Source organism: Epinephelus lanceolatus, chromosome 22, assembly GCF_041903045.1.
Source record: "Epinephelus lanceolatus isolate andai-2023 chromosome 22, ASM4190304v1, whole genome shotgun sequence".
Lineage (NCBI taxonomy): Eukaryota > Metazoa > Chordata > Actinopteri > Perciformes > Serranidae > Epinephelus > Epinephelus lanceolatus.
In genome coordinates, this window is record NC_135755.1 from 415,804 (window position 1) to 438,465 (window position 22,662).

Genomic DNA, 22,662 nt, shown 5'->3' on the forward strand with positions numbered 1-22,662 from the left:
ACACTCTCAGGCACTAGTGCTTAGAATAACTTAGAGCAGTGTATGTGCATAAACAATCAATCAAGAGTAACAACACTATGAACTTAAATACTCAAGCACCGAAGCTGCAAATAAGGCTACACTTATTAATAGTGTAAGTAGTGCACATAGAGGAGAGTAGGCCCTCTTTTTGGAACCACCACAGAGTCTGTCATCATCTCACTGTCAGACAGGCTTGTTGTTGCCGTGGGTAACAGTATGATGATGTATGTATATATATGTATGTATACGACATACGACATCCCTCTGTCCTTAGGACCCTCACAGCTGATCAGGAAAAACTCCCCAAAAACCCTTTAACAGGGGGAAATATATATATATACATATATATATATATATATATGTATATATATTCTTTTTTTTCTGTCAGACGTTTTACTGAGTGTGATGTCCAAAGTAAAAACTTTATCACAACCCATCATTAATAAAAACGTTAATAATTAATAACATGCGGTCATAAACCTGACCGCTGTGTGGCAGCAGAGAGACATCCTGTAAGCACTCCGCTGTGGACCGTTTGAGCCTCTCCGGACACCGTAGTTGAACAGGAAGTCCAGTTTGAAGACTTAGTGCGGGCTGGTGTTGTTGACAGTGCGGACACGGCTCATATTAAACACCTGATGAAGACATGGACTCTGAGCAGCTGTTCCTGGATCAGTTCAAACCCAGCGGAGACGCAGTCAGTAACTTCGATAGACGAACTTCCGTTTAAAATGTGTGGATTTAATAAAGTTTAGCGTCAGAGAGACAACAGACAGAGGACAGAGGGACACTGAAGGCGGCTCTGCAGTCTCTCATGTGTCCTGTTAACATCGGCTCACATGTGACACACCGAGCTGTAAACTGCGCCGAGCTATAATAGTGTTTAACTACACTGATGACGTCAGTGATGTAATGACGTGCGGTGGTTCAGATTTACCTGTGACCGTGTCAACAGGTGACTCAGCTGGACGTGTCTGTGGTTCATCCAGGTAGAGGACACGAAGCTGTCCTCGAGATGTCTCTGTGTCCTGTTTTTCATTATGTCAAACACAGCTGACCTGATCTGTCTCCATGGACTCATGTCAGAGGACACCTGGACACAGGTGATTGGTGGAAAACAGCTGTTGTCACCATGACAACCACAGACACATTCAGCTGGAAGTCACCAGGTAAATCTGACACAGCGAGGTTAACAGGAGTATGTATGGTGTAGACAGGTAACCTCAGGTGACTGACTGATGATGTCAGCAGACTGATGATGTCAGCAGATATTCAGGCTCATCCTGTAACAGACGTGGCGGCAGCGCTGTGTGTCAGACGTCAGGGTGGAGCCACACTGACCCTCTGTGTATCTAACCCTCTCTTCCTCCTGCAGGAGGCGCTCTGGTTAAAGGACATCTTCAGATTCATCACACTACACCTGGTTCCTGTCCTCTATGGCTCCGCCCCTCCTGCTGCTGACCACTTATCGACAGGTGAGTCAGCCAATCAGCTCATAGAGTGTTGTGGCAGTGAGAGGTTCAGGTACAGGTGTCGTCATCGGTCTGTTGTGTTCCGGCTGCAGGTGTGTGTGCTCATCAGCTGAGTGTGTGTGTGGTGAGGAAGATACAGGACAATATGGCCGTCACACACACCTTACCTGTCAGCTACAGGTATGACCATAATCATCATCATCATCAACAGAATAACTGTGGCTTTTATTTTGACCTCTGACCTCTACCGACCTCATCACCAGGCTGGTGTCCGTCTCTGAGCTGTGCTCCCGGCAGCACCTGGCCTGTGTCAGTAACCTGTCCTGGAGCACCAATCAGCAGCGAGCATGGGTCAAGGAGGCGGAGCTTTCGCTGCCGGGTCACCAGGCTCTGCCACGAGTCAACCTGCTGCTGATTGGCTGTCTGAGAGAGGGGCGGGGCGGAGAGTGGAGGCTGATGGATGCCAGTGGCAGCGTCAGGTGTGAGGTGAGTGTGAGGGACACCTGAGGTGTGATGTCATCAGGTGAGTGTGAGGGACACCTGAGGTCTGATGTCACACAGGTAAGTGATACTGATGATGAGTAAATACTGATTATAGATTTGCTCCTCCACTGTTTATTGAACGTCTGTCTGTCTGTCTGTCTGTCTGTCTGTCTGTCTGTGTCTCCAGTGCCTGTCTCCATGTCCTCTATGGATGAATTGTCCTGTCTTCCTCCCTCACTGGAACTACATCCCCCACAATGCCCCAGGGCAGGACCAGGACCAGGATGGGGGCGGAGGGTACATGGAGCTGATTGGTTCTCCCGTTCTGCTGTGTCCCGGTCCTGAGCAGGGATTGGCTGTTGGTCCTGGAGGAGGGGCGGGTCTTAGCAGAGCAGTCGGAGTCAGAGAGGCTGCTGGTTTACTGCACAACAGGTGAGTCACCTGTCACAGGTGACCTCTGACCTCTGTATGAGGACTGGAGGGAGGGAAGCATCGGGGAGCTGCACTGTGACTACCTGTCTCTGTCTCTGTCTGTCTCTTGTTATGACCCAGGCCTAGGGGCACCTGGGCCACACATGATAAAGTGCCCCCGCTCTTCCCACTCCCAAGAAGGTCAGCCAGCTTCCATGTAGAAAGTTTTAGTAGCAGTTTTATTTTTATAACTTCAGAGAGGAGCAATGCCAAAAATAACAAACAAAACAACTAAGTCCAGATCCCTACCTTACCTGTCAGAAAATAAATGTGGAAACAAAAGACAATCAAACTAACCTACCTCCCAACTGAAATAAACAGGAGAAAAGGGGATCAACAAAAATGGCTTCTCCCTCCTACTTTAAGGTTGCTACTGATTTGAACAAGATTATTTACAATATTACAATGCTTAAAATAAGCTGTTCTAATCACAGTCACAGGTAGCTTTAACACACAACTAAAGTTCAAGGTAACAGCTTCTGCAGGCAGATGCTCTAAATCAAAAATGCTACTGCAGCACATACAAGATCATAACACAGAATACCGGCTGCTGTCATGTTGGGAATGGGGAGAGTGAGAGGCCGAAGGCCGGCGTCAGGTAGAGTTTAAAACTGAGCAGTCAGCCAATCAGCGGCAGCAACCCGGTCACGTGGTTGATTGGGGAATCACACCTCCTGCAGCTCATCGCACACACACAGACAGGCTGATTGCTACTGCAGAATAGGGGAGGAGAGAGAGAGCTGTCAGTACAGACAACATAAACAACCAAGTAAATGACCACAGTCATAACACTCTGTGTCTGTGTCTGTCTGTGTCTCTGACTCTGTCTCTGTCTCTCTCTGTCTGTCTGTCTGTCTTTGACTGTCTCTGTCTGTCTGTCTGTCTCTGTCTCTGACTGTCTCTGTCTGTCTGTCTCTGACTGTCTCTGCTTGTCTGTCTGTCTCTGACTGTCTCTGTCTGTCTGTCTGTCTTTGACTGTCTCTGTCTGTCTGTCTGTCTCAGTTTCAGTTTTATTTTATTTATTTTTAGCATCATAGTATAAAATAACAATGACATAACACAGAACAGAATCCAGTCCAACAATGTACTATAGCCATATTGGACGCACAACACAATGATAAATAAGGTGCAGAAGCATAGCAGCACAGACAGTACATATCATGAGTAACATAGTAGCAGTAATATAGTTGCACAGATAGCAGCAAGCACAACAATTCACAAGAGTCATGCAGAAGCACACAATAGCAGAAGAAAGGCAAGCAGCACATAATCAGCCATGCAAATCAGAAGATGTACAGAGAAAGAAAGTTAGATGCAGAGCTAGACATGGCCGGCGACAAAGACACAGTAAGACTCCATTGGGATGACAATACATACCAAGCTGTATATCTGGTGGCCTATTAATAGATAAAAAACATTCAACAAATTAACAACATGTTAAAACTAGTGAAAAAAAGGTCATACACTTGTTACAGATGCTCACATATTTGGTTTTTTAAACACCATGCCTTAAGATTTTTTGTTAATGTATGATGCGTGGCACAGTTTCTGATGTCAGTTGGAAGTGTGTTCCAGAAATGTGCAGCTCTAACAGAGAAGCAAGATTGGCTAAAAGAACTGGACCTGAAAGGCACACTGCATTCCCCTCGCTCACTTGATCTTGTGGATCTCAGGCCAGATGTTTTTTGTTTTAATAAAGGCATTGAGAGGTGGGGGGGCAGTCCATGCAAGATCTTAAATATTAGACAGGCATCTGAGTAGTTTGTCAGGTTCTCAAAGCTGAGAAGGTTATATTTCTGGAGAATATTGCAATGGTGATAGGTATTTGGTTTTCTGTCTAGCACTTTGAGAGTCTGCTTGTAAAGGGAGAGAATGGGCTTCAGTGTTGTGCCCTTTGCATGTGTCCAGCTTGTCATGCAGTAAGTTAAATGAGAAATTATCATTGCGTTCATAAAAAGAAGTGCAGCCGTGGGTGTTAGACAGTTCCTCATGTATCTAAAATTGGATAGGTTATACTTGACTGACCGCATTACTTTATTTACCTGTGTTTTGAAGGATAGATTTGGGTCAAGAATAACACCAAGATATTTAAATTCAGTTAGTATTTCAATAGACTCTCCAGCTATAATAATTTCATGATTATTAGCTGGTGTCAAGTTTGATTTTGTGAAGTACATACCAACTGTTTTCTTCACATTAAGAACCAGTTGTGAGTCATTGAGCCAGGCATTGACATTTTCCATAACTGCATTCAGTTTAGCAGCTGCCAGTTCTTTGGGTTTTCCATGCGCATAAATGACCATGTCATCTGCGTACATCTGAATCTCGCACCCTTTGCAGACTGAAGGAAGGTCATTTATGAATAGGCTGAACAGAAGAGGGCCTAAGATGGATCCCTGGGGAACACCCATTCCATTGCTAAGGAAGGGTGATGTCTCGCTGCCAACCTTTACACACTGGACTCTATCACTAAGATAGGACTTCATCCAATTCAGTGCACCCGGGGAGAAGTTGTAGTTTGTGAGTTTGCGGAGGAGTATCTGATGGTTTACGGTGTCAAATGCCTTCTTAAAATCCAAGAATACAGCACCAACAGTTCCTCCTTTGTCCAGTTTGTGTTTGATGTTCTCTAAAAAGAAGCAGTTTGCCGTCTCGGTGGAGTGGTTGGTCCGAAAGCCAAACTGCATTGGGTCCAGAGTGTACGGGCTACAATTAAGGTGGGAGATTAGCTGTTCCGCAACACATTTTTCTGCAATTTTGGATATAGTGGGCAAGATGCTGACTGGCCTATAATTGCTCACCACGGTTGGGTCTCCTGTTTTAAAAATTGGTACAACAATGGCTGACTTCCAGTCATTGGGATATTTAGCTTCATTAATAGAGGCATTAACTATTTTTGTTAATGGGTCAGTGAGTGAATCTGCGTTCCTTTTTAGAAAAAGCGAGTCCAGTCCAAATATATCTTTGGATTTAGAATTTTTCAGGGAGGTCATAAATTTATTTATTTCAGATTTAGTGACTTCCACCAGGGAGAAGACTGGCTGGGTCTTATCTACTGGAGGTGGGACAAGTGGTCTTGTTTGACCGATGGGCACTGTCGCCTTAACAGAGTTAACAAAATATGTGTTGAAGAAAGTTGCGGTTTGTACTGGGCTTTTAATAAAGCAGCCATTATTTTTAATTTCTGGTTGTTTTTTTGTGCTTTGCCAGTTCCCAGATAGCCTTTTCAGGTTGTCCCAAATTTGTTTTGGGTTTCCCTTAGCTTCCCTCAGCATGTTAACAAAGAAGGTTGCTTTAGCAGCTCGAATATCTCTTGTAACCTTGTTTCTCAGAGAGGTGAAGATATGCCCATCTGTCACCAGTTTAGTCTCTGTCTCTGTCTGTCTTTGTCTCCCAGGACTCGTGGACAGCGTGTCTCAGTCTATGGACAGGTGGCTTCAGTCTGTCCTCTGCTGGATGTAGCAGGAACAACCTTCTTCTGCTTCTCGCTGACGGACGACGTCCACACTCTTCCTGTCCTCGTCAAGGTGAATGATGTCACTTCCTGAGAAGTTAAACACAGTGACAGTCTAATACCTGAGAGTCAAACTGAGGTCTCTGTGTCTCTGTCTCTCTGTAGGACAGCAGCAGGCTGTGGTGGACTCAGTGTATGTGTGTTGGTCAGAGTGTGTGTGTGACGGCACTGCGTGTGTGTGTCCTACGAGGCTGGAGAGGAAACAACGTCCTGTGTGTGACAGACCATTCTGAAATACACACAAACTACACACACACTCCTGCAGACGACACACACACTGACTCACCCACAGACACGCCCCCTCCGCTGATGATGTCACATGTCAACGATGACGACTGTGAAGAGGCAGAAGCTGACAGAGACGTCGTCCAATCAGCTGTCAGGATGAAAAAGTCCAGAGTCATCAGTTACCAGGTGAAGTACATAAAAACACTGAGCTCTGATTGGCTGTAAAAATGTTACCTGTGCTGTAAGCCCCACCTCTCTCCTCTGATAGGGTACTGTGACTGAGGTGGTGAGTGCGGGGGCGGGGCTGTACGTCATCGACAGGAAGGTGGGACTGTGCCTGGCCTATCAGCCGACTCTGAGGAGGAAACTGAGAGCAGGAGACTCTGTGGAGGTGAGTCACAGTACAGGTGAGTCAGAGTACAGGTGAGTCAGAGTACAGGTGTGAGTCACAGTACAGGTGAGTTACAGTACAGGTGAGTCACAGTACAGGTGTGAGTCACAGTACAGGTGAGTTACAGTACAGGTGAGTCACAGTACAGGTGTGAGTCACAGTACAGGTGAGTCACAGTACAGGTGAGTCACAGTACAGGTGTGAGTCACAGTTATTGTTTGCTCCCCCTGCAGCTCCGTCACGTCCACTTCCTGTACCGGCCCTGTCCTGATTTTCCTCCCAGCATGCTTTGCACCTGTCTGCGCTCCACCCTCAGGGTCACCACCTTCAGCAGGGTGGTGGGCTCATCGCTGGACTCCAGCTGCCCCGGTGATGGAGTGTTACCACGGTTACTGCTGGAGAAGAACATGGGCGTGTCTGAGTACCTGTGGACCTGTCACCTGAGCTCCCAGCTCACACACAGGTGAGGAAGCTGGTACAGTGAACACCTGCACAGGTAAATGATGACAAACAAGATCATGTGGAGTACACACGCCTGATCCTTAACGCTGTACAAACATGTCCCTCTGTCTGTCCCCTGTCTGTCCCCGTCTGTCCTCCTGTCTGTCTGTCTGTCCCTCTGTCTATCTGTCTGTTCCCCTGTCTGTCCCTTTGTCCCCATCTGTCACTCTGACCCCCTGTCTGTCTGTTCCCACTGTCTGTCTGTCCCCCTGTCTGTCCCTCTGTCTGTCTGTCTCTCCCTCTGTCTGTCTCCAGTCTGGTTCCCAGTGTGTTGAAGCAGCAGTGTGTGTGTGTGTTGTCCTGGAAGATGATGGAGTTTTTGTGGAGACGAGGAAGAGGAGGAGGAAGAGGAAGGCGGGACATCTACTCAGAGATGTTGGACGAGCCTCACACCTGTCCTCTAACACAGGTAGACAACCTGCAGTGTCCTCTGTGTCTCCACAGTATTGTGTCCTCTGTGTCTCCACAGCACAGTGTCCTCTGTGTCTCCACAGTACAGTGTCCTCTGTGTCTCCACAGCACAGTGTCCTCTGTGTCTCCACAGTACAGTGTCCTCTGTGTCTCCACAGTACAGTGTCCTCTGTGTCTCCACAGCACAGTGTCCTCTGTGTCTCCACAGTACAGTGTCCTCTGTGTCTCCACAGTGTCCTCTGTGTCTCCACAGTATTGTGTCCTCTGTGTCTCCACAGCACAGTGTCCTCTGTGTCTCCACAGTATTGTGTCCTCTGTGTCTCCACAGCACAGTGTCCTCTGTGTCTCCACAGTACAGTGTCCTCTGTGTCTCCACAGCACAGTGTCCTCTGTTTCTCCACAGCACAGTGTTCTCTGTGTCTCCTCAGTACAGTGTCCTCTGTGTCTCCACAGTACAGTGTCCTCTGTGTCTCCAGTGTCCTCTGTGTCTCCACAGTACAGTGTCCTCTGTGTCTCCACAGCACAGTGTCCTCTGTGTCTCCACAGTACAGCGTGGACCCTGCAGTGTCTCAGTCCATCAGTGTATCAGAGCTCACTCAGTCCCTCCAGTCAGAGTGCTGGTCTTCTTTGTCTCTGAGCTCTCTGCTGCCCTCTGGTGGACCCAGTCTGACCAGGTCTCAGATAAACACAGCACTGTCCTGGTCCTGTAGGACTCTGACCTCTGACCCTGAGACTGGAGACGCACTCAGGTAAAGTGTCATTCAGCTCAGATCAGTCTCTGTTTTTACCTGTGCACATCAGTCCATCAGTTCCTCAGTCCCTCGGTCCAACAGTCTGGCTGTTCGTCAGTCCATCACCCCTTCAGTCCGTCAGTCCTTCAGTCCATCAGTCTGTCAGTCCTTCAGTCTGTCAGTCCATCAGTCTGTCAGTCCTTCAGTCTATCAGTCCTTCAGTCTGTCAGTCCATCAGTCTGTCAGTCCTTCAGTCTGTCAGTCCATCAGTCTGTCAGTCCTTCAGTCTATCAGTCCTTCAGTCTGTCAGTCCATCAGTCTGTCAGTCCTTCAGTCTGTCAGTCCATCAGTCTGTGGAAGTTTTTGAAATTAGGCACAAACGTCTACTTTGACTCAAAAATGAACTGATTAGATTTTGGTGGTCAAAGGTCACTGTGACATCATCATGTTTTAACAGGTGCTGAGTCTGTGACTCTGTGTAATGAACCCTGTTTATCTCCTGATCAGAGAAGATCAATACCTGATCAAGAAGGACGCCTCCCTGTGTGTGTGTGTGTGTGTGTGTGTGTGTGTGTGCGCTGTGATGCAGGCAGCGCCCCCTGCTGGTGGTCGGCGTGTTGGAGCTGCCGTCACAGACATCTGAACACACTCTGCAGCTCAGAGACAGGACGGGAGCTGTGGCCTGCGTCGTCACGGAAACCAGCCAGGAAGAGGAGGGAGGTCAGAGGGCGGCCTTCAACACCGCCTGGATAGGTACCACACACACACACACACACACACACACACACACACACACACTGGTCAAAGGTCACTGCAGGTTTAGTAAATGTTTGTGTGTGTTGCAGGTTGTCTGGTGTGTGTACATCAGTTCACCATGGTAACAGAAAGATTCCTCCAATCAGATTTCCCCTCCCACCAACACCTGGACCAGGACCAGTACATCACACACAAACACTGCAGGTACACACACACACACACACACACACAGAACAATAATAATAATAATAATAATGATGCATTTTATTTGTAGGCACCTTTCAGGACACTCAAGGACACCTGACAGGACTCAGTAAAACACAAAACAAGCAGCAGTGTATCCATCGATCATAAAATCAAACAATTCAGTGATCTATGATAAAGTTAAAATAATGACGAGACAAAATCATGGTTATAAACATTAGTTATAAAATAATCATCATCAATATGTGAGTGTCTGTTAAATCAGACCGAATACGGCTGCTTGAAAAGGTGTGTTTTCAGACGAGGTCTGAAAATGGTGAGGGAGTCAATATTGTGACTGTCATGTTGGAGAGGTCGTCCAGAGGTGAGGAGCTGAGCGGCTGAAGGATCTAGAACCCATGGTGGTCAGGAGAGCAGATGGTGATGTGAGCTGGAGTGCAGAGGAGGATCTCAGAGTACAGGAGGGTGTGTAGATATGAAGGAGTTCAGACAGGTAGGTCTGGTGGACAGGTAGAGCTGGGAGTCATTGGCCTAACAGTGGAATTGAATACTACATTTTCTAAAGATATGGCCCAGAGGTAGATGAAAGGGGACCTAGGACAGAGCCCTGAGGAACACCACTAGTAACTGGAAAAGAGTTGGATCTGAATTTGCTGATTTGAACAAAATGAGTGCAGCCAGAGAGATGTGCCTTAAACCAGTTTAGAGCAGCGCCAGTGATACCAGTGGTAGCTAATCTTTCTGGGAGGACATTATGTGAAATGGTGTCAAAGGCTGCACACAGATCGTTAATGATTTTGACCAGCTGTCTCAGTGCTGTGACAGGAGCAACAACCAGCAACAACCAGACTGAACTTGTTCAGATTGTTGTGTCTAAGGTGAGTGTGGACCTGAGCTGCAACTGATCCTTCAAGTATTTTAGAGAGGAATGGTACATTTGAATTTGGTTGGAAGTTGCTCAAATTGTTGGGATCTGCACCAGGTTTCTTTAGTACTGGAGTCATAGCAGCAGTTTGAGAGATGTGGGCTCAAGACCAGAGGAAAGGGAGGAAGGAACAGTCACAGTCAGAAGGGGGTCTAACAGGCAGGTAGATGATTTGGATTTACGAATCGGACAAGATATTTCAGCAACAGTGGGAAGTTTCAAACTATATAGGGAAGCAAGGGGGAGCACAGAGAAGCAAATCAGGTGAGCTGTAGTTAGTGTTGTTAGACGTGGTCAGCTGCTGGTGAATATGTTCAGTTTTGGCATTAACAAAGTTGATAAAGGTGTTAGACTGGGCGGGACAGAACAGGTGAGGAGCCAGAGCATTAGGTGGATGTAGAAGGTTGTGAACAGTGGAGAGAGGGATCGAATGTTTCCTTCAGCTGACTGGATTAAATGTGCATCATGTGTTGATCTAGCTTCAGATAGTAGAGAAGTAAGTAAGTGGCTAGTGTTCATGTGTCTGTGCTCCACAAAGCCAGTTTATGCACAAAGGCGTTCAGGTGACGGCCTTTAGCTTTAAGTTGGTGTAACTCTGGTGTAAACCAGGAGGCAGAGTGGGTGAAAGAGACAGAGGAGCAAGAACATCTAGAGACTATGAAGACCATCATTGGAAAACAGAACCAGTTCATCAGGGTGGACAAGTTACCTCTGCTGGTGATGGACTCAGATGAAACAAACACACCCCACAGGGTCGACAGGTGTGAACAAACCCCAGGTTGAGCTGAGAGAAGTCACGGTGTCACTGCCACGTCTGTTTCACACATTAAATCATGTTGTGTGTGTGTGTGTGTGTGTGTGTGTGTGTGTGTGTGTGTGTCAGCGCGTACCTGCAGTTCTCTCTGGACCACGTCCACATCCTGAGTCCATCTGTTGCCATGGTTACACACCTGGGACAGAGGGGGGCGGAGTCAGGAGGTGAGGTCACAGACAGGAAACAGACTGCAGGGAGGAGGAAGAGAAGAAGAGAAGAAGAAGAAGAAGAAAGCTCCTCCCCCTCTGTCTTCTCCACGGTCACCATGACGGGCGGCGGCTCCCAGCCCTGCGTCTCCATGGTGATCCGGGTTGAGCAGAAGGACGGCGTGGCCTGGAGGAATACAGGGGCGGGGTTAAAGGGGGATGAAGCCGGGCTGTCGCAGTGTTTCTCTGTCAGAGCAGCTGTGATTGGTCCGGTGGTCAGCTGGGGGTGGGACCCGAAGAACGGACCAATGACAGACAGAGAGGTGGAGTCAGAGAGACAGGAGAAGGTGAGACATCTGAAGCATCCCATAATGGCCCTGTGTTCAGCGGGTTGTAACAAGCTCTGAGGTCAGCTGATGGGTGTGACCCAGCAGACGTTTGAATAAGCCCCGCCCTCTTAAGAAGAAGAAGAATACATCCCATAATGCCCCTGTGCTGAGTGTGTGTGTGTGTGTGTGTGTGTGTGTGTGTGTGTGCGTGCAGGTGGTCCTGGTGCTCTCAGGTGTGTCAGCTCGATGGTTTCCTCTCCTGCAGCCTGGATGTTTCTACAGACTCATCGCCGCTAACACACAGGTAAACACACCTGTGGTGATGTCACTGAGGGGGCGGGGCTGATGTCCTCTCACCTGTCGGTTCTGTTATTATTGTTATTATTCTGTCCAGCCCATGAATACAGGGTTCCTACAGTCCTGGAAAACCTGGAGAAGCAGCTCATTTTCAGACCTGGAAAACACATGGAATGAGTCAGGTCCTGGAAAGTTTTGGAAAGTCACTGAATATTGTTGCTGTGTAAAGAAGGTCATGGTCACAGTGATGTCATCAGCCCGTCATCACTCTGAAGTCCACAGATAACGTTGCTACGTCTTGTAGGTGTTTGTAGCAGTGAGACAAATACCTGACAGCTGATTGGTCCGTGTGTGTCTGTGCCTCAGGATCCCACCGTTCTGATTGGCTGTGGTGTTTCTGGGCGGAGGGGGGTGGAGCTCCACACTGACCCCACCCTGCAGGTCCCATCTGAATGGAGGTTCCATACTCTGATCCGCCCACTGCGGCTGCACACCTGCACACAGGTAACACACACACACACACACACACACACACTGAGAGCTGGAGCATCAATAATCAGTCATGTGTTATTGATCAGGTGATCATTGAGGTTTAACTGTGTGTTTCTGTGTGTGCTCAGCCTGTCCCGCCCTCTGTCCTGTCTGTCTCTGATGTGCTGGACTGCAGGTAAATCTTCATCCTCCTCCTCCTCCTCCTCCTCCTCCTCCTCTGACTGGTCTCTGATCTCTGATTGGTCGATGTCCCACTGTCTGACAGATTCACTTTAATGTGTTCAATAACATGTTTACATCTTCTACTTTGAGTTAGCGGCTAACTGCTAACAGCTGCTGCTGTTCTTCTTCTTCTTCGAGTTAGATGCTAACTGCTAACAGCTGTTGTTCTTCTTCTTTGAGATAGCTGCTAACTGCTAACAGCTGCTGTTCTTCTTCAAGTTAGCTGCTAACTGCTAACAGCTGTTGTTCTTCTTCTTTGAGTTAGCTGCTAACTGCTAACTGCTGTTGTTTGTCTTCTTTGAGATAGCTGCTAACTGCAAACAGCTGCTGTTCTTCTTCTTTGAGTTAGCTGCTAACTGCTAACAGCTGCTGTTCTTCTTCAAGTTAGCTGCTAACTGCTAACAGCTGTTGTTCTTCTTCTTTGAGTTAGCTGCTAACTGCTAACAGCTGTTGTTCTTCTTCTTTGAGTTAGCTGCTAACTGCTAACAGCTGCTGTTCTTCTTCAAGTTAGCTGCTAACTGCTAACAGCTGTTCTTCTTCTTTGAGTTAGCTGCTAACTGCTAGCAGCTGTTGTTCTTCTTTGAGTTAGCTGCTAACTGCTAACAGCTGCTGTTCTTTGAAAAAAACATCATGATTTGGCTCTTAACTCATACAGGAAGTGAAGAAGTGCAAGTTGCACACTGATGACACAAACTGACGCCACCCAGAGGTGTATCACCACCATGACAGCTTAACTGTCAGTGTCAGAACGAGAAGCAGCTGGAGTGTGACTGAAACATCTCACCTGGTGTGTGTGTGTGTGTGTGTGTGTGTGTGTGTGTGTGTGTGTGTGTGTGTGTGTGTGTGCGCACTTGTGTGTGCGCAGCTCAGAGCTGGTGTGTGTTCAGGCTCAGGTGTGTGACAGGATCAGTCTGAACGACAGGACCACTGACTCTGCTGCAGGTGTGAGACTCACAGTGTGTGACCACAGTGGGAGGAGCCTCCAGGTGTACCTGGACCTGAGCCACACCCCCTACCCACCTGGCTTGTTGCCTGGCAACACACTGCTGCTGTCTGCTTTCCAGAGGAGAGTGTCCAGGTAACATACACACACACACACACACACACACACACACAGGTTACACATTGTATATAATATCACTTGAGTGTGTTACCATGTGTGTGTGTGTGTGTGTGTGTGTGTGTGTTCCAGGTCAGGAGGAGTGTATTGCAGTTCTCTTCCTGTCAGCTCAGTAACAGTTATCTCACTGGGAGATACGAGGTAACCACACAGACACACAGATCAATGACAGTATTGATAATGTTATTGATTTACTGATTGATCCATGTGTGTGTGTGTGTGTGTGTGTGTTTCCTGTCAGCTCCACCATGCCTCCTCCTGCTCCCATGATGCACCTGGGTGTGTGGGCAGTGAGCAGGGAGCAGAGGAGCACTGTAGGTCGGGTCAAAGGTCACGTGGTGTGTTTCCTGTTCCTGCAGCTGCAGTGGAGCTGCTCGCTGTGTGGGAGCGTCTACACACAGGTGTTCTACTGAGTTCTACTTTGTTCTACTGTGTGTTCTACTGTGTGTTCTACTGAGTTCTACTTTGTTCTACTGTGTGTTCTACTGTGTGTTCTACTGAGTTCTACTGTGTGTTCTACTGCGTTCTACTGTGTGTTCTACTGTGTGTTCTACTGTGTTCTACTGTGTGTTCTACTGTGTGTTCTACTGAGTTCTACTGTGTGTTCTACTGCGTTCTTCTGTGTGTTCTACTGTGTGTCCTACTGTGTTCTACTGTGTGTCCTACTGTGTGTTCTACTGAGTTCTACTGTGTGTTCTACTTCGTTCTACTGTGTGTTCCACTGTGTGTTCTACTGTGTTCTACTGTGTGTCCTACTGTGTGTTCTACTGAGTTCTACTGTGTGTTCTACTTCGTTCTACTGTGTGTTCCACTGTGTGTTCTACTGCGTTCTACTGAGTGTTCTACTGTGTGTTCTACTGCGTTCTACTGTGTGTTCCACTGCGTTCTACTGAGTGTTCTACTGTGTGTTCTACTGAGTTCTACTGTGTGTTCTACTGCGTTCTACTGTGTGTTCCACTGTGTGTTCTACTGCGTTCTACTGTGTGTTCTACTGTGTGTCCTACTGTGTGTTCTACTGTGTGTTCTACTGAGTTCTACTGTGTGTTCTACTGTGTGTTCCACTGTGTGTTCTACTGAGTTCTACTGTGTGTTCTACTGTGTGTCCTACTGTTTGTTCTACTGTGTGTTCTACTGCATTCTACTGTGTGTTCTACTGCGTGTTCTACTGCGTTCTACTGTGTGTTCTACTGTGTGTTCTATTGTGTTCTACTGTGTGTTCTACTGAGTTCTACTGTGTGTTCTACTCTGTTCTACTGTGTGTTCTACTGTGTGTCCTACTGTGTGTTCTACTGAGTTCTACTGTGTGTTCTACTGCGTTCTACTGTGTGTTCCACTGTGTGTTCTACTGCGTTCTACTGTGTGTTCTACTGAGTTCTACTGTGTGTTCTACTGCATTCTACTGTGTGTTCTACTGAGTTCTACTGTGTGTTCTACTGCATTCTACTGTGTGTTCTACTGTGTGTCCTACTGTGTGTTCTACTGAGTTCTACTGTGTGTTCTACTGTGTTCTACTGCGTGTTCTACTGTGTGTTCTACTGCGTTCTGCTGTATGTTCTACTGTGTGTTCTACTGAGTTCTACTGTGTGTTATACTGTGTTCTACTATGTGTGCTACTGTGTGTTCTACTGTGTTCTGTGTGTTCTACTGCGTTCTACTTTGTGTTCTACTGTGTGTTCTACTGTGTTCTACTGTATGTTCTACTGTGTGTTCTACTGTGTGTGCTACTGTGTGTTCTACTGTGTGTTCTACTGCGTTCTGCTGTATGTTCTCCTGTGTGTTCTACTGAGTTCTACTGTGTGTTCTACTGCATTCTACTGTGTGTTCTACTGTGTGTTCTACTGAGTGTCCCACTGTGTGTTCTACTGTGTTCTACTGCATTCTACTGTGTGTTCTACTGCGTTCTACTGTGTGTTCTACTGTGTTCTACTGTGTGTTCTACTGCGTTCTACTGTGTGTTCTACTGTGTGTTCTACTGAGTGTTCTACTGAGTTCTACTGTGTGTTCTACTGAGTTCTACTGTGTGTTCTACTGTGTGTCCCACGGTGTGTTCTACTGTGTCCTACTGTGTGTTCTACTGAGTTCTACTGTGTCCTACTGTGTGTCCCACAGTGTGTTCTACTGTGTGTCCTACTGTGTGTTCTACTGAGTTCTACTGTGTGTTCTACCGAGTTCTACTGTGTCCTACTGTGTGTTCCAATGTGTGTTCTACTGTGTGTTCTACTGAGTTCTACTGTGTCCTACTGTGTGTCCCACAGTGTGTTCTACTGTGTGTCCTACTGTGTGTTCTACTGAGTTCTACTGTGTCCTACTGTGTGTTCCAATGTGTGTTCTACTATGTGTTCTACTGTGTTCTACTGTGTGTTCTACTGCATTCTACTGTGTGTTCTACTGTGTGTTCTACTGAGTGTCCCACTGTGTGTTCTACTGTGTGTTCTACTGTGTGTTCTACTGCGTTCTACTGTGTGTTCTACTGTGTTCTACTGTGTGTTCTACTGTGTGTCCTACTGTGTGTTCTACTGCGTTCTACTGTATGTTCTACTGTGTGTTCTACTGTGTGTTTTATGGTTTTCTACTGTGTATTTTACTGTGTTCTATGGTGTTCTACTGTGTGTTCTACTGCGTTCTACTGTGTGTTCTACTGTGTGTCCCACTGTGTTCTACTGTGTGTTCTACTGTGTGTTCTACTGCGTTCTACTATGTGTTCTACTGTGTGTTCTACTGAGTTCTACTGTGTGTTCTGCTTTGTCCTACTGTGTGTCCCACTGTGTGTCCCACTGTGTGTTCTACTGCATTCTACTGTGTGTTCTACTGTGTTCTACTGAGTTCTACTGTGCGCTACTGTGTGTTCTACTGTGTGTGCTCTACTGCGTGTTCTACGGTGTTCTACTGTGTGTTCTATGGTTTTCTACTGTGTGTTTTACTGTGTTCTATGGTGTTCTACTGTGTTCTACTGAGTTCTACTGTGCGCTACTGTGTGTTCTACTGTGTGTTCTACTGTGTGTGCTCTACTGCGTGTTCTACTGTGTGTTCTACTGTGTGTCCCACTGTGTGTTCTACTGTGTCCTACTGTGTGTTCTACTGAGTTCTACTGTGTCCTACTGTGTGTCCCACAGTGTGTTCTACTGTGTGTCCTACTGTGTGTTCTACTGAGTTCTGCTGTGTGTTCTACTGAGTTCTACTGTGTCCTACTGTGTGTTCCAACGTGTGTTCCAATGTGTGTTCTACTGTGTGTTCTACTGAGTTCTACTGTGTCCTACTGTGTGTCCCACAGTGTGTTCTACTGTGTGTCCTACTGTGTGTTCTATTGAGTTCTACTGTGTGTTCTACTGAGTTCTACTGTGTCCTACTGTGTGTTCCAATGTGTGTTCTACTGTGTTCTACTGCGTTCTACTGTGTTCTATTGTGTGTTCTACTGCATTCTACTGTGTTCTACTGTGTGTTCTACTGAGTGTCCCACTGTGTGTTCTACTCTGTGTTCTACTGTGTGTTCTACTGTGTGTTCTACTGAGTTCTACTGTGTGTTCTACTGCGTTCTACTGTGTGTTCTACTGTGTGTTCTACTGAGTTCTACTGTGTGTTCTACTGTGTTCTACTGTGTGTTCTACTGCGTTCTACTGTGTGTTCTACTGTGTGTTCTACTGTGTTCTACTGTGTGTTCTACTGTGTTTTACTACATTCTACTGTGTGTTCTACTGTGTGTTGTACTGCGTTCTACTGTGTGTTCTACTATGTGTTCTACTGTGTGTTCTACTGTGTTCTACTGTGTTTTCTACTGCGTTCTACTCTATGTTCTACTGTGTGTTCTACTGTGTGTTCTACTGCGTTCTACTGTATGTTCTACTGTGTGTTCTACTGCATTCTACTGTGTGTTCTACTATGTGTTCTACTGTGTGTTCCACTGTGTTCTACTGTGTTTTCTACTGCGTTCTACTGTATGTTCTACTGTGTGTTCTACTGTGTGTTCTACTGCGTTCTACTGTGTGTTCTACTGTGTGATCTACTGTGTGTCCCACTGTGTTCTACTGTATGTTCTACTGTGTGTTCTACTGCGTTCTACTATGTGTTCTACTGAGTTCTGCTGTGTGTTCTGCTGTGTCCCACTGTGTGTCCCACTGTGTGTTCTACTGCATTCTACTGTGTGTTCTACTGTGTTCTACTGAGTTCTACTGTGCACTACTGTGTGTTCTACTGTGTGTGCTCTACTGCGTGTTATACGGTGTTCTACTGTGTGTTGTATGGTTTTCTACTGTGTGTTTTGCTGTGTTCTATGGTGTTCTACTGTGTGTTCTACTGAGTTCTACTGAGTTCTACTGTGCGCTACTGTGTGTTCTACTGTGTGTTCTACTGTGTGTGCTCTACTGCGTTTTCTACGGTGTTCTACTGTGTGTTCTATGGTTTTCTACTGTGTGTTTTACTGTGTTCTATGGTGTTCTACTGTGTCTTCTACTGTGTTCTCCTGAGTTTTACTGTGTGTTCTGTGGTGTGTCCTACTTTGTGTCCCACAGTGTGTTCTACTCTGTGTTCTACTGTATGTTCTACTGTGTGTCCTACTGTGTGTCCTACTGTGTGTTCTACTGTGTTTTCTACTGAGTTCTACTGTGTTTTACTGTGTGTTCTACTGTGTTCTACTGAGTTCTACTGAGTTCTACTATGTGAAGCCAGTGTCTGGTGATTTGTTTTAGAACGGTTATACGCAGCACCCTAAGCAAGTAGTTATCATTTTCCTCATGAGGTGTGTCTATGGTCCTTCCTAACAACATATAGTCTGTGTTTAATTGAACAGCACATCTTAAAATATGACTGATTTCTTTCTGTACATTTTCCCAGAATATTTGCAGTACAGGACATGACCAGAATTATGTTGAACATTAGCGTATGATTCGCCACATTCCCTCCAGCAGCTTGATGATATTTTATTGTTATATTTAGCTTGCTGCACCGGTGTTATAAAGTATCGTGATTGTATTTTCCATGCATATTCTCTCCAGTACGGCGATACAGTAGTTGTATGGACATTCTGATTCATTTCCCTCCAGCTCTCCTCTGATATGCCTATATTCAATTCTTCTTCCTATTTCAGTTTTGCCTTTGTATCTTGATGTTCACAGTTATTTTCCAAAATGGTATATACAGCCGAGATTTGATGTGGGACTTTAATTTTATCATAATTCTTTATCAAAAATTGTACCAGTGGATGTAAATCTCTGCTGGTCTTGCTTTTTATTTCACTGTTTTGAATATAGCTTCTTATTTGTAAATACAGGAAGAAGTGGGAATGTGGCAAATGATACTCTTTGCTTAAAGATTCAAATGATATTAATCCCTTCTCGTTTAAGCACTGTCCAAAAATGGTCAATCCCTTTTGTGCCCAAATGTCAAAGGCTTCATCAGTTTTGTTAGGCATGAATTCGGGGTCTTCTTTTATCTCTCTCAGAGCCACTAAATCTTTCTTTATTTCAACAGTGTTTTTAATTCTAGCCCAAATTTCCAGAGTGTTTCTGATTGATGTATTATCTTTTACTGGTACTTTTCGTTGGTATTCTGTACAGAAAGGAATCGTTTTTATTGGACCCTGACACATAAACATCTCCATCGTTCTCCACTTTGCTTCTGAGTTATAATTTAACCAAGTGCGTATGTGCTGCATTTGCGCTGCCATATAATAGTGCTTCAGGTTTGGGAGAGCAAGTCCCCCCTTCTCTTTGGCCATTTTCAAGGTCTTCATTTTAACTCTCGGTTTTTTATCATCCCATATAAATCTACCAATCATTGTATCCCAGATTTTGAAAGTGTTTGCACATACATATAGTGGTATTGTCTGGAATAAAAACAGAAAACGAGGGAGTACATTCATTCTAATTGCCTCTACCCAAAGACCATATGGCTGATTTCCACCTATTCATGTCCTGTCTAACATGTGCTTCCAAACATTTATAATTCAGCTGGTACAATAATTTGTTATTCTCTGGTAGCACAGTTCCCAGGTATTTAATTCTGTCCATATCCCACTGCCATAAGTAATTACTCTTCACCTCTCTGCTTACTGGGGCTCCTATAACCATTGCTTCACACTTCTGTATATTTAGTTTATATCCTGACACATTACTATAGTTATCAATGACATGCATAAGAGCTGGTAGTGATTGTTCTAGGCTTGTAAGATATAAAACCACGTCATCAGCATATAAAGCCAGTTTTTGAGATTGCTCTGCTATTTTCACACCCTCAATTTCATTAGTTGCTCTAATATATGCTGCCAGGGGTTCAATACAAATTGCAAAAATTAAAGGGGATAGAGGATCGCCCTGTCTTGTTCCCCATTGTAATTCGAAACTGTCAGACAGAGTCCCGTTTACTCTAATCTGTGCTTTTGAAATACTGTACATAGCTCGAAGCCATTTGATAAAGGTGTTATGAAAGCCAAATTTACTGCAAGTTTCAAATATAAAAGGCCATGACACCCTATCAAAAGCTTTTTCGGCATCTAGAGTAAGAATCAGCGTTTGAATGTTCATTTTCTTTGAGAAGTCTATTATATTCAATGTTCGTCTTACATTGTCTGATAAATATCTATCTGGAATAAAACCAGTCTGGTCAGGATCTATGATGAGTGGGATAATCTTTGATAATCTATTTGCTATGATGCTGCTTAGTAGCTTCTGATCCACATTTAATAAAGTTATTGGTCTATAGGATCCACAACTTGTAGGGTCTTTCCCTTCTTTATGTATAACTGTGACTATGGAGTTACACCACGTATTTGCCCAATGACTATGATTTAACGCCCAATTGAAGGCTCTCTCCAAAACTGACAATAGTTCTTTGCTAAATTCTTTAAAAAAATTCACCTGTAAAACCATCACTTCCTGGGCATTTTCCCTTTTTTAACTTTTTTATCACCACCATAATCTCTTCTGGGGTAATCGCTGCTGTCAAATTTGCATTTTGTTCCTCAGTTACTTGCGGTAAGATTATTCCAGATAGATATTCTTTAACTCCATTTTGCTGAGTCAAATTATTGCCTGAACTATACAGTTGTTCATAATAGTTTGCAAATTCTTGTGCGATAGCCCTCTTGCCTTTAACAATTACTTCCCTTGTTTGATTTTTGATTGCTACTAGATTTGATTTTTCCTGTTGTTTTTTTAATTTATAGGCCAGGTTTTTCATTGCTTTTGCCCTGCTGTCAAAGTATTTCTGTTTTGTAAAAGTCAGAGCTTTCTCTGCTTCAGTAGTTAATTGTCCATCCAGTTCATTTCTAAGTTTATTTAGAGATTGCAAGTCAGAGCTACAACCTGTCTCCTTGTGCTTAAGTTCTAATGTCTTAATTGATTGCTCTAGTTCCTTTGTTCTTTTCTCCCTTTCTTTCTTCTTGTACGAGGCAAATGATATAATTTCCCCTCTCAAAACAACTTTCATTCCCTCCCACAATATAAGTGGGTCTACTTCCCCTGTATCATTGATCTCTAAGTAATTTTTGCTGACTGATTTTATTTTAGTCTTGAAGTCATCTATTTGTAGCAGGGAGTTGTTTAACCTCCATGTCCTCTGACCTTTCTCTAAGTCAAGGTTTAGTTTTAGAGATATCAAAGCGTGGTCAGACAATGTAATTTTGCTTATGTGGCATTCTGCAACCATTGATATGTGGTTCTTAAACATGAAAAAGTGATCCAGCCTTGAATATTTACAAAAAGATTTTGAAAAAAAAGTGTAGTCTCTCTCTTTCGGGTGGAGGGCTCTCCATACATCTGTCAGCCCTATTTCCTTCACTGCTCCTCTCATTATTTTAGCTGCTTGATTTGAACTATGTAGTCTAAGACTGTGTGTCCTTACTTGGGTCCATTATGAGGTTGAAGTCACCTGCAGCAATAGTAACTCCTTGACTTTCCAGTACAATCATTTCAACAACCTTTTTAATTAAGTCTGGACCTTCTTCAGGAGGATTATAAACATTCATAAATGAAACCATTACATCTTCAATCATTCCCATGACCATCACATATCTGCCTTCTTTATCAGCAGTTACTTTCTTCAATATAAAACCTATTTGTGGCATTATTATATGAAGAGTAATATACCTGGGCATTTGCAAGTTTCTTAAGCTTTTCATGATCTGATTTCACTAGATGTGTCTCTTGTAAAAAAATTATATCTCCCTTTTCTTTTTTGAGCTTTACTAATAGTTTCTTGCGCTTAATTGGGTTGTTGATACCATTCACATTGTACGAGATTACATTTAAAACTTTCATTTATTCAGAGAGGGGTTTGATAAGTACAGTTGATTATCATTTTTTACATCTTCCTTGTTATTAGTTAATATATCCTTGGTCCTACTATTTTTCAACTCATTGTCATTAACCATAAAAAGTGAGCAACACACATAAATTCCCTTAACAAAAATCAAAACAAAAACCTGACTTCCAAAGGTAGCAGTCCCTACAAGACTGCCTGTAGATTGATGATTCCTAAGAAAAATATAGGAATCTGGGGCCTCCACTAAGAACTGCCTCAGTTGAAAAAGCAACAGCAGCTTACCAAACACAAGCTGCATCATTCATGTCACTGTGAATACCCCCTCCTGCCCCCCCCTCTCAAAAACAAACTCCCACGTATCTTACTGAGGTGGGTTTCAGTTTCCACACGCATAAACGTGTTTTTTTTCCCTTTTCCCTTCTTCTTCCCCCCTTCTCCTCCCTTCCTCTCTCCTCTCCCCGCTTTTTAAAGCAAAGAGAAGAAAGAAAAAAAAAAGAAAAAGGAAAGAGTTATATCCATGTCCTTTCTTCATCTTTGCGCTACCAGGTTGTGTATTTGTGTGTGTGTGTGTGTGTGTGTGTGTGTGTGTGTGCGTGTGCGTGCATGTGCGTGTCTTTGCCAATATACGTATTTGTGTGTAAGTAAGGCAAGTTCAGTCACAGTACCTTTAAGGCTCAACTTATAAGTGTTCCTCTCAACTCCTTCAGCAGGTCTTCAGCAGTCCTATATTCTTCTCTCTGCCTCCTACGCTCTTCAAACGATGCTGCAGCTGGTGCGTCTCCGGCCTGTGCCCTGGCTCCCTGGTCTCCTTGTGGGTGTTGAACTCCGCTGACGATGCCTCGTGCGTGAAGGGCTGCCGCTGCCTCCCTCGCCGAGTTATA

The 22,662-nt window shown here is 44.9% G+C and overlaps 1 protein-coding gene across 3 annotated transcripts in view; it reads left to right on the forward strand.

Moving 5' to 3' along the window:
• The first annotated feature begins 566 nt into the window (after positions 1-566).
• The window catches only part of ctc1 (CTS telomere maintenance complex component 1), a 30,892-nt gene continuing 8,796 nt past the window's right edge, over positions 567-22,662 (forward strand). For 2 of the 3 annotated variants that reach the window (XR_013488530.1, XM_078164207.1), the window contains exons 1-20: positions 567-718; positions 1,397-1,495; positions 1,579-1,673; positions 1,757-1,979; positions 2,164-2,408; positions 5,845-5,974; positions 6,067-6,375; positions 6,458-6,580; positions 6,814-7,043; positions 7,337-7,490; positions 8,039-8,241; positions 8,813-8,976; positions 9,069-9,183; positions 10,992-11,415; positions 11,612-11,701; positions 12,061-12,198; positions 12,315-12,361; positions 13,274-13,486; positions 13,601-13,669; positions 13,770-13,929. Coding sequence is in view for 2 of the 3 variants with exons in the window: in XM_078164207.1 (XP_078020333.1) it covers positions 668-718; positions 1,397-1,495; positions 1,579-1,673; positions 1,757-1,979; positions 2,164-2,408; positions 5,845-5,974; positions 6,067-6,375; positions 6,458-6,580; positions 6,814-7,043; positions 7,337-7,490; positions 8,039-8,241; positions 8,813-8,976; positions 9,069-9,183; positions 10,992-11,415; positions 11,612-11,701; positions 12,061-12,198; positions 12,315-12,361; positions 13,274-13,486; positions 13,601-13,669; positions 13,770-13,929 (3,282 nt within the window). In the remaining variant the exon portion in view is untranslated. Of the gene's footprint in view, positions 719-1,396; positions 1,497-1,578; positions 1,674-1,756; positions 1,980-2,163; positions 2,409-5,844; positions 5,975-6,066; positions 6,376-6,457; positions 6,581-6,813; positions 7,044-7,336; positions 7,491-8,038; positions 8,242-8,812; positions 8,977-9,068; positions 9,184-10,991; positions 11,416-11,611; positions 11,702-12,060; positions 12,199-12,314; positions 12,362-13,273; positions 13,487-13,600; positions 13,670-13,769; positions 13,930-22,662 lie in introns of all 3 variants that reach the window. The other variant, XM_078164208.1, reaches the window with a different exon arrangement.